This window comes from Salmo salar, chromosome ssa11 (assembly GCF_905237065.1).
Source record: "Salmo salar chromosome ssa11, Ssal_v3.1, whole genome shotgun sequence".
Lineage (NCBI taxonomy): Eukaryota > Metazoa > Chordata > Actinopteri > Salmoniformes > Salmonidae > Salmo > Salmo salar.
The window spans coordinates 35,500,313-35,512,204 of NC_059452.1; the positions used below are offsets into that span (position 1 = coordinate 35,500,313).

Sequence of the window (11,892 nt, forward strand, 5' to 3'; positions counted from 1 at the left end):
GGTGGAAACTGAGCTGCACTTCCTAACCTCCTGCCAAATGTATGACCATATTAGAGACACATATTTCCCTCAGATTACACAGATCCACAAAGAATTTGAAAACAAATCGAATTTTGATAAACTCCCATATAATTTGGGTGAAATACCAGCGTGCCATCACAGCAGCAAGATTTGTGACCTGTTGCCACAAGTAAAGGGCAACCAGTGAAGAACAAACACCATTGTAAATACAACCCATATTTATGTTTATTTATTTTCTCTTTTGCACTTTAACTATTTGCACATAATATGACATTTGAAATGTGTTTATTCTTTTGTAACTTCTATGAGTGTAATGTTTACCGTCCATTTGTATTGTTAATTTCACTTTTGTTTATTATCTATTTCACTTGCTTTGACAATGTTTATATATGTTAACCATGCCAATAAAGCCCTTAAATTGAAATTGAATTGAAAGAGAGAGTGGCGACCAGACACAACACCATCTCACCCTAAACCCCTGCCCCCAACCTCACCCTAGCCCCGTCTCGACAGATCCCCCTTATAAAAATAGGAAGTCCTTTTTCCAAGGCGGTGTGACGTTGGGAATCATTTGTGGTGTTTCTATTCTATCTGTTGCGTCTGGGGTTCTGTGTGCTACTGCTGCAGGAGTGTCAGAGGAATTACCCATCCTCTCCGCTTGATCATGACAGAATGCCCAAGGATGTCCGGAACTCTCTATACCCTCTGGGCTTTGTTAAGAGGCAGCCAGTGAATGAATGGCAGATAGGATTAGAAGGAGGGGGGGAGAGAATGGAGGAGCGAGGAGGAGAGCATGTGAGACAGAGACAGAGAGAGAGAGAGAGAGAGAGAGAGAGAGAAACTCACAGAGACCAGCTTTGCCAGTCCAAGAGTAAGTCTCTCTCCACTCCAACAAGTCCTCTTCAGAGTGCTCCAGCAATACTTTCATCTGAGCTTAGTGTGAACGTATAATGAGAATAGAAGCCATATAGATATGAATGGAAAGGCCTCTTTTACTGGCCTTGCCTGTTCGCTGCTAATCTCTAATCTTGCAGACAGTGGAAGATGCTTTCTCACGTTCTCTCAGTTTATAGGCTACAAAATCTTCCTCCCTGATACTTTTCATTCAAAATATTGCAACAGTTTCTCTGCACCTATTGTGAATGATTTCAAAATGTTCTTGACACAATTGTTTAGACACCAACTCTTTCCCATAACATGTACAATAACAGGTTACATCGACACTGGCTTTTTTTCAACTCTGAATCACTGCTTGCACAAAACCTGAGGGAAAAACAACCCCGACTATTTATCTATTTATCAAGTCAAACTCAGTTTGGTGATAGAGGCAGAACATGATGTCACAAGGCAGGATCAAAGAACCAGCTATCTTCCCTATATATTCAACAACAAAACAACTCCATATAATCCCAGTTCACAGAAAAAGACTGACTAGAAACTATAATGGTATGATTTACTGGATATATCTCCCCCCAAAATGAATTTGCTTCCTTCCTAATAAAATAGCAAATCCCCAAGTACATATCAATGTTTATCGAAGTCAGCTGGGTTACTTATAGGATCCTGCTTTGTGACGCACCCCTCTGATGTCATTCTGTTGCCTACCTAAGTACTTCTTCCATCCTGCCCTCATTGCCTCATTGAGTCGGCTCTCAGACACAGACAACTGGAGAGTCTGAGCTGTGGGCTCTGTGGGAGACGTATTCAACACTTTACAGTCTGCTGCCTCCATTGACAGTCATCACAGAGTGTCAGACCTATTGAATTCTATAGTCAAGGCTTAGTTTATCTGCTATGAGGAATGTGGTAAAAAGATCTCCGTCCCACTTCGAATTTCCTCTGGCCGAATAGATGGTCACAGCAAGTGTGCTCTCTAAAGTGCAGAAACATAAACACTCACACACACACACACACACACACACGCACACGCAGGCACACGCACATGCGCACGCAGACACACACACACACACACACACCACTGAAGTATAACAAAACTACTGCATCATTATACAGTACACTGTCTCTGTCAACGTAGAATACACAAATGAATTATAACAAAACTCTTCCCTCATCCAAAGAATTACCGTGCACTTCCCTGTCAAATGAATAATATCAACCAAATAAAAGAGTACACCAAAACCCTTGCCTCAGCCACCACCTTCGCTCCTCCATGGAAGGTTTATTCTAGCAGCATTACCATATGGACCGAGACGCGGGCTCAATGAGTGAAAGGGCCTTGGTTGAGGCTGTCTGTAACAGGATTATGGGGATATTATGGTGAGTAGGAGTGGCTCCCGGTGTAACTGGCTGTGATGTGAATAGGATTTCTGTGTGTCTGGTCTGATCAGGGCCGAGGCTGGGGGAGGGCTACTCTCCTCTCCCCTCCTCTACTCCAGATAATCCTTTACTGTTCTCTTCTCACCCCCCTGGCCGACCGGTCGACCTTCAGGATACTTCATCTGCAGCCACACACACACACACACACACACACAGGCTGCTACTGCTGCGACTGAGTTTCTCACTCTCTCGGTCTCACACACACAGAAATTCCCACAGAAAGGGATATAGAGAAGAGAGAGAGAGAGACAGAGAGAGAGAGAGAGAGAGAGAGAGAGACAGAGAGATAGAGAAATAGCAAGCAGCCCTTGAGAATAGGGCTTCACACTTTTTATTGAGGCCTGGTGACATGAAGAACTCTACTGGGATGGTAAGATCACTTGTTTACTTCTCTCTCTCTCTCTCTTTCTCTCTCTCTCTCTCTCTCTCTCTCTCTCTCTCTCTCTAAAAATGTCAATAGCAGTGTGTTTACATTCAAATTAATTAGTTGTTTCCTCAGAAAATTCCCATTTTGACATGTCCCACATCAAGATTTGAACCCACTTTATTTAACCTCTTGACCTGGGAAAACACGATTTATTATGAAGTTCAACACGTGCTCTTCATGACAGCATGTTACAATGAGGTGAAATTAATAGATTGACAGAATGACATGTCCCTAAAGGCAGTCTACTCATCGAATGATGACCCATGTGTGTTTGGTGTTATCTTGGCTGTGCCTACAGTAGCAGCTTAGGTATTGGTGTATTGGCGCTAGTGTTTTGGTGATTCAGTGAAATTATTCGTGGTACTGAACATGTGGGCTATACTGTCTCTGCAAGAAGGCTTTGGTAGTGAAAGAAGTACTCAACTTAAAACAAAAACCAAATGAATTGAAATGAGCAGATATTTAGTCAATTCAACTGAACATTTGTTATATGTTTTGTATTAATCATTGCATTACTAGGCTTTAAAGCTAGAATCTGCAGTTAATACAATAACAAAGCAGAAACCCCGCCTTTGTTTTGGTAAAAAACTGAGGGATAGGGCTGGAGAAATGGAACCACTCTCAAATTCAAAGACAGAGCTATGGATGCAAAGACTGACCATCTATGGTATTAAAATTATAGTTTTAACCATGTTTTAAAGCTATACAGTGTGTGTTTACATTTACGTTGTTGACAAATATTGGAGTAAAACAAGCTTATATTTTGGGTTCTGATGGGTTTCAACAGTTGAACTAAGCTCATGAGGCATTTATAAGTGTTATTAATTTATAAGTCCAAAAATTGACGTAGCAACTAAAGATTCTAGCTTCAATAGGTATTACATTTTGATTGGTGTCAACATGTTTCCCTACCACCAAGCATTATGTGCAGTTCAGATATAACAACACATTCATCTTTTATATTTGACATGGTAGTAACTAGATTCCATTAACAGTGTCTCTTATACAGAAGGACTTATAATCAAATAAGGGACCTAGAAAGGAAGTGTTATTTCAGTTGTGATCCATCTCTTCTCACAGCCGCTGTAGCGTGCAGAGCACCCTCAGTCTGGCCAGAGACTGGGATTGACTATACACTATACTGAACATAGACCTTCCATTACTCTTCCATAATAGTCTTATGTATTAGTGTAAATGGCTAGAGGTAATTGGTAGTGGCTATGTCAAAGCTACTTACTGTATATGGAAGCATAGTCCTGCCATAATCGAATTCAAATTGGGAGTTGATTTTGCCATTCACAGCCTCACAGTCAAATAGTTGGATCGTCAAACTCCTGATTTAGCCACATGGCTTGCTTCATTGTTTTGAACTGATTCTCCTGCCAACAAATACCATTGCAAGATATATGATCACAGTGTACACTGATATTATATGATGCTAATATATTATTGTCCAAATGTGTAGCAGAACCCCACACCAGTCTGATTGAATGGCCCCCTCTGTAGCAGCCATGACCCCAGAGCAGCTCCTGGACCTGCAGGTATGCAGTCCTGTAGGTGAAGTGAAGGTCTTGCCTGAGGAGGAACGAGGGGAGGAGTCTGTCCCCTGTCCCCAGGAAGTGATGGACTGCTATGGCCACTCCCCCTCAATGACTCACAGCCCCAGCACCGACAGGTGGGTCAGGAAACGAACAGACACACGACACACACAACACACGCACGCACGCAGGCACGCACGCACGCACGCACGCGCACACACACACACACACACACACACACACAGAAACACACAGAAAGGGAGGCAAGGGAGAGAGAGTGAAGCACAGTGAGGAAGAGAGAGGATAAGAACACATGGTACAAGAAGGAGGGGGGTAGAGAAGTTGTATGTGAGGTTATTCATAGAACAATCCTTTAATAAGGGGATTTAAATGATGTACATCCATTGACTCTCTCTTACGTCCTCCTTGTCTGGGTCCCAAATGTCTCCTTATTCCCTATATAGTGAACTACTTTAGACCAGAGCCCTGTGGTGTTATATAAAGGGAATAGTGTGCCATTAGGGACTCATCCCTGGACTCTCCGTTTTGCCATGTATTGACTTTGTCTCTCTGTTGTCCTGCAGTCTTAGCAGTGAGGGGCCATTCTGTCGTATCTGCCACGAGGGAGGGGGTGTCGGGGAGCTGCTCTCCCCCTGTGAGTGTGCAGGGACGCTGGCCATGGTCCACCGGGGCTGCCTGGAACACTGGCTCACTGCCTCCAACAGCAGCCGCTGTGAACTCTGCCACCACCAGTACTCCCTGGAGAGACTGCCCAAGCCACTCACTGAGGTAGGGGAGAAAGAGTAGGGTGAAGTTACCCCTAGACGCTGACTTTGGGTCAGCATTTCCCCCCACTATTGGTTAAGGTTAGGATTAAGGGAGGGGAAGCTGATCATAGATCTGTACTTCATGGACATTTTACTGTGGCGTTAGGTGAGATGGAGACATAAGCACTCACATGCATGAAGGCATAGACACATGCAAGCAAACACACACGCTCAAGCACACATACACTAACAAACGCACACTCATAAGCAAACACACACGTGCACTTCCGGGAGAAAGGGTGCACACACCAGAGGAGGCTGGTTGGGGGGAGCTATAGTAGGACAGGATCATAGTAATTAATGGTTGGACTGCAATTAATGGAACGGAGTCAAACGTGGTACAAAATAGATGTCATAAAAAGCACCATAAAACTACAGTAAAACAGTCATCACAACCCATTTGGAAAGTATTCAGACCGCTTTACTTTTCTACATTCATTTTGTAACGTTACAGCCTTATTCTATAGTTGATTGAATTATATTTTTTCCTTATTAATCTACACACAATACCCCATAATGACAAAGCAAAAACAGTTTTGGGGGAATTTTTTTGCAAATGTATATATTTTTTTAAATACCTTATTTACATAAGTATTCAGACCCTTTGCTATGAGACTCAAAATTAAGCTCAGGTGCATCCTGTTTCCATTGATCATCCTTGAGATGTTTCTACAACTTGATTGGAATCCACCTGTGGTAAATTCAATTGATTGGACGTGATTTGGAAAGGCACACACCTGCCTATATAAGGTCTCACCGTTGACAATGCATGTCACAGCAAAAACCAAGCCATGAGGTCGAAGGAATTGTCTGTAGAGCTCCAAGACAGGATTGTGTCGAGGCACAGATCTGGGGAAGGGTACCAAAACATTTCTGTAGCATTGAAGGTCCCCAAGAACACAGTGACGTCCATCATTCTTAAATAGAAGATGTTTGGAACCACCAAGACTCTTCTTAGAGCTGGCCGCCCGGCCAAACTGAGCAATCGGGAAGAAGGGCATTGGCCAGGGAGATGACCAAAAACCCGATTGTCACTCTGACAGAGCTCCTCGGTGGAGATGGGAGAACCTTCCAGAACGACAACCATCTCTGCAGCACTCCACCAATCAGGCCTTTATGGTAGAGTGGCCAGAGGGAAGTCACTCCTCAGTAAAAGGCACATGACAGCCCGCTTGGAGTTTGCTAAAAGGCACCTAAAGGACTCAGAACATGAGAAACAAGATTCTCTGGTCTGATGAAACCAAGATTCAACTCTTTGGTCTGAATGCCAAGTGTCACGTCTGGAAGAAACGTGGCACCATCCCTACAGTGAAGCATGGTGGTGGCAGCATCATGCTGTGGGGATATTTTTCAGCGGCAGGGACTGGGATAATTATCAGGATCGAGGGAAAGCTGAACGGAGCAAAGTACAGAAAGAACCTTGATGAAAAGTTGCTCCAGAGCGCTCAGGACCTCAGACATGCGCAACGGTTCACCTTCCAATAGGACCGCGACTCTAAGCACACAGTCAAGACAAAGCAGGAGTAGCTTCGGGACAAGTCTCTGAATGTCCTTGAGTGGTCCAGCCAGAGCCCGGACTTGAACCCGATCAAACATCTCTGAATGTTTGAGACCTGAAAATATCTGTGCAGCTACGCTGCCAAAGGTGCTTCAACAAAGTATTGAGTAAAGGGTCTGAATATTTATGTAAATGTGTTATTTTCAGTTTTTTAATTTTATTAACTTTGCTAAAAATTCCAAAATACGTTTTCTTCTTTGTTATTATGGGGTATAGTGTGAAGATTGATGAGGGGGGAAAAACAATTTAATATATTTTAGAATAAGGCTGTAAAGTAAAAAAATGTGGGAAAAGTACTTTCCGTATGCATTGTACATCAACTATATTATGCACTCAATTTATCAGGTTTGAGGTCACTTTCAATTCCCTTCCTGAATTGACTCAATTGAAATGGAATTTACCCCAACCCGCCTGTCACTTAGTTTCAAACCCATTAAGGAATATACAACTGCTGTCTCAAAGTCTTCATAGAAGAGAAGAAAACAAACAGTATTCAGGTTGCAGATAGAGATATAATGTATAGAACTGCAACGATTCCCTATTCTACAGTCCACATAACCCTATCTATTCTATTCAATACATTTCTATCTGGCCATTGTGTAACAATTCACCCTCCTGAACAGAGCCCCTAGCTGGATTCACATTGGAGTGTCTGATGTCACTGACTGCTTTTACCAGTAAAGCCACTTAGCCTGAGAAACAGATTAGATGGTGTTTCCTGTCACTTGCTGTAGCTGCTCCATAGAGTTTGATAGATGGTTCACTTAGCCCAAACACTGTTTTAGCATGGGCACAGCGATATCAAGGGCTTTCATCATTGTGAAGTAGTCAACTGGGTGGGACTTGCAATGGCTTAAGGAAGGATCCCAGAATTTCATCCAGGTCAGCAGAAGGGGCTGAAATATATTCCTGAGAAAACATTCCATAATGGCAGGTGGCAGTGAATAACCAACCTTGGCTTTAGCCTATACTTCCAGATTATACACACTCCAGCACAGTAAGTGGTGCTATGCACCTTTTCAGTTTATTTAGAAACTGGCAATTCACTCTCAGAAGTAGAAAAAGAGGAGATTGTCTACTTTAAAATGGAGACAGCATTGCCCTCAATGGCACTGCCCATGTTGAAACAGAAGCAGCCATTGCAAAGATATGAGCTTTCTAATGCATCTCTATGAGATTACTCAGGACAGGGTAGGACATTACGTCGTCTGGTACCTTGGTCTCCTCCCAGCCTATCGCATGTGTGTTGGCCACTGGCACCGGGTAATCTGTTAAGAACCACGTGTTGTATGGAGGGAGCTAATGTACGACACACACACACACACACACACACACACACACACACACACACACACACACACACACACACACACACACACACACACACACACACACACACACACACACACACATAGGGAGTAGGAGAGAAAACAACAGCTGATCTGACAGATGAATAGAGATATGGCCTGGATCATCATCAAAGGGTTCAATATTCAGTGGTTAACATTTTAAAGTCTCAAATTCTAAAGTGAAATGTGATTTTCGATACTCATCCAAAAGCCAAAAACTAACACCATCTACTGTAGATACTGTACTTGTACATAACAGTGATTTAGATTGTTCTGTTGTCTGGTCTACCCACTAACTTTATGTTCCCTGGCTTCCTCTCAGTGTCAGTGAATGGCACATATGAAATCATGCAATGCTTAATGTCATTTTGAATTGAACTGAAAATACCATCATTCTATCCATTCTAATTACAGTACATCCCCCACCTCCCCCGTCCCCTCTCTCCCTCCCTCCCTCCCTTCCTCAGTGGCTGGGCTCACCAGCCATACAGCATCAGAGACGGACGCTCTGCGGGGACGTAATCTGCTTCCTGTTCATCACGCCGCTGGCTAGCCTATCAGGATGGCTGTGTGTGCAGGGTGCCATGGACCTGTATTTCAGTAACAGTATGGAGGCTGTTGGACTCATGGTGCTCACCCTGGCTCTCTTCACCATCTACTGTTTCTGGACTGTGGTGAGTTGTTGGGGCTGTTGTGGGTTGTTGGGGCTGTTGTGGGTTGTTAGGGCTGTTGTGTGTTGTTAGGGCTGTTGTGGGTTGTTGGAGCTGTTGTGGGTTGTTGGGGCTGTTGTGGGTTGTTGGGCCTGTTGTGGGTTGTTGGGGCTGTTGTGGGTTGGGGTTACATTGGGATTGTGTATAGCAGTGGTGCCTGGTGGGAGGAGCTATGGGAGGACAGGCTGGAATGGAATAAATGTAACGGTATCAAACACACGGAAACCATGTTTGACTCCATTCCATTTCTTCCGTTCCAGTCATTACAATGAGCCCGTCCTCCTATAGCTCCTCCCACCAGCCTCCACTGGAATGGTGGAACAAAGTAAATAGAATTACTAATAATACTATAATTATTAAAGGGTTAATGCAATATTGTTTCTACTTCCCCAGAGTCAGCTGAACTCATGGACACATTTTTAAGTCTCTGTGGCCAGTATAAAGAAAGCTAGAGGTAGTTTTACCAATGCTAACTAGCGTTAGCGCAATGACAAAGTCTATGGGATCAGCTAGCTGATTGTGCTAACGCTAGCTGATCCCATAGACTTCCATTCATTACTATCCGTCAGAGATGATAGTGTAAACCAAAGCCAGCTGTTATTGGGCAGTTTCCCATTTAAAACATTTTTCAAGGTTCCTGTATGCGTAAGTGGACGTTCCCTCTCTCAAGTGAGCATCTTTGAGCATGCTTACCTATGTATGCTCATGCGGAAAGCATGCTCAAGCGAGAGAGGGAACGCCCACTTACACAAACAGGAAGCAATGACTAACTGACTTTTTTGCGACGTCTTCATTATCCACCATCTTTGATGTCCGTTTTCTTCAGTTTGGTGCCTAATCAACATGGCCCTGGTTGGGGAAGTAAACTAACACAGCTTGCATAAGTGAAGTCACCTGTGTTTTAATTAAAGGGGAAGTTAAGTATTTTACAACTTAATGTTAGATGGTTCCTCACCCTGAAGGTAGTCTATGCACCAGGAGAGATTGTAATCCATGGTTCTGTTTTTTTAGAACAGCCACTACAAACTTCCCTGACTTAAAGAGAAATTTCACAATTTTCCCTTGTCATATTCATCATCTCCAGCACCACCGCAACATCAACATGTGTGAAAATGGTGCGTTTTCTATCTTTTGTAGTAAAAAAAGATAAACGTTTCCAATGACATCATCTGTGTGCATCATGTGATTTTAACCAATTATGAGTAGTAATTGCCTACCAGCTGGTTGATGTCATTGGAAACACTTATCTTCCTCTATCTTTATTAATACAAAACATAGAAATGCGCCATTTCACATATGTTGATGTTGGGGTGGTGCTGGAGTGAACATGAAGTTGAATATTTTTTAAATGTTCCTTTAAGCCACTGTCTGTTAAAAATCAACTGCTCTCTTCTACCACCAGGTGTCGCTGCGCTATCACATCCACTTGTTCAGGACGTGGAAACAGACAGACCAGAGAGTCAGGCTACAGATCCCCCGACCGGCACAGACCATGCACACACACCACACACTGAACCTCAGCTTCCTTAGCAAGGACACCAGAAAGGAGACTGTGGTGTAGATGGAGTGGAACTGGGTGCAGTGTGCACGATACTTTGGCAAGAAGACTGTGATGTAGCCAGAATGGGACTGGGTCTAGTGTCATATTTCTAGTGTCACATTTAACAGGTCCACAGTGTCCAGTCTGGAGCGTGAAGTCACAAGCTCTGCTGGTTGGCTACTGCATAGTAACCTAGTGGTGCCAAAAGCCCTGGTCTGCCCTAAAAAGCCTATGTCAACGATCGCCAGAACGGCCAAACATATATATTTTTACGCCTGTTTTGGACTCCATTATGTGTTTATTATGATCAAGTTCAATCCCGACTGTGAATTATTTAAAAGTTCGCTACAAATCGAGAAATTTTATTAAATAGTGATCCATTCTGACTGCTGCATTTGTCGTCACACAGGATCAGGTGCTGACACAGACCAATCAGGGGCCATAAAGCTACGAGCAGGCTCTCTCAGGCAGGATGAAAACGACTACGTTGACCATGATCCTTCGCTAGTTACTGCCACTTTCACCATGATCCTTAATGATTCTTTGGCGCCATTCAGCAATATGGTGCGCTTCAAAGTCAAATAATTCCATCCGCCATCGGGAGCTTTCATAGGAATACGTGGATGACGTCAGCGCTATCACCATCTACTGGTTTTAATGTCTATGGTTTCCTGGGCAAGGATACTTTGGTGTAGCTGGAGTGGGACTGGTCCCAGTATCCACTGTATGCTCAACAAGGAGACAATGACATGAGCAAGGAGACTGTGGTGTAGCTGGATTGAAACCAGGCCAGATCTCTCTAAGGATACAGTGGTGTTGCTGTAATGGGACTGGGCCCAGTCCTCATGCTGCTTCAACAAGGATACAAGGTTAATTTCTATTAGGATCAGGCCCCGTCTCCACACTTTTTTTTAACAAAGATTTGGATCAAGGAGACAGCGATGAAAATGTTCTACCAAGGAACCTTCAGAGGACCAAACCTTTCTCTGCGAAGAAGACTTTTTATATATTTATAGACACCAGCCTTTTGGAGACTTACTCAGTTGAACGCAACTCTTTTTCTAAAGACTGTTTTGTAAAAGAGTGATGAGATTAATGACAATGAAATTGATGTCCCACTCCCAATTTATGTTGGGCCCAGAGTTTTTCCCAACCCTGTTCCCAGACTATGAAAAAAACTATTGGACTCTTGTTTAGAATGACTAGTTATCGTTCACTTAACAAGCTTTGTTAGACCTGCAAACATCTTAAAAGGAAAATGCCTGACAAACTTTGATTTGAAAGTGTAATGTCCCTTTAAGTGACATTTGAAAACAATCTTTCCTGAGGACCACAAAGTCAGAAATGTTGCTTTGACAATCTGTGGTGTTGCAATGTCGTTATTTATACAAATCTTTTGTACGACTTTATACTAAGTTTGTCACTACAAACACAGTGGCTAATTACTGTTGTAATATCACTACTAGAGTAATTTCAGCATTACTACATAGGTATAAGAGACCATTTTATGTAAAGGGTTATCCATTGTTTTTCCAGGCACAGGCTATACCAAACCACACCAACAATAAACCAAACACTTACATTA

The 11,892-nt window shown here is 43.1% G+C and overlaps 1 protein-coding gene across 2 annotated transcripts; it reads left to right on the top strand.

The window, feature by feature from the left end:
• Positions 1-2,308: 2,308 nt before the first annotated feature.
• On the top strand, positions 2,309-11,892 carry zgc:158785 (RING_CH-C4HC3_MARCH2_like domain-containing protein). 2 transcript variants are annotated; one of them, XM_014127709.2, is made up of 5 exons: positions 2,309-2,728; positions 4,254-4,460; positions 4,908-5,112; positions 8,525-8,731; positions 10,170-11,892. In XM_014127709.2, the coding sequence occupies exons 2-5, from the start codon at positions 4,276-4,278 to the stop codon at positions 10,326-10,328; spliced, it is 756 nt and encodes a 251-aa protein (XP_013983184.1). In that variant the 5' UTR covers positions 2,309-2,728; positions 4,254-4,275; the 3' UTR covers positions 10,329-11,892. The 2 variants fall into 2 exon arrangements, with proteins under 2 accessions (XP_013983184.1, XP_013983183.1); XM_014127708.2 differs by having other exon boundaries at positions 2,311-2,728; positions 4,251-4,460.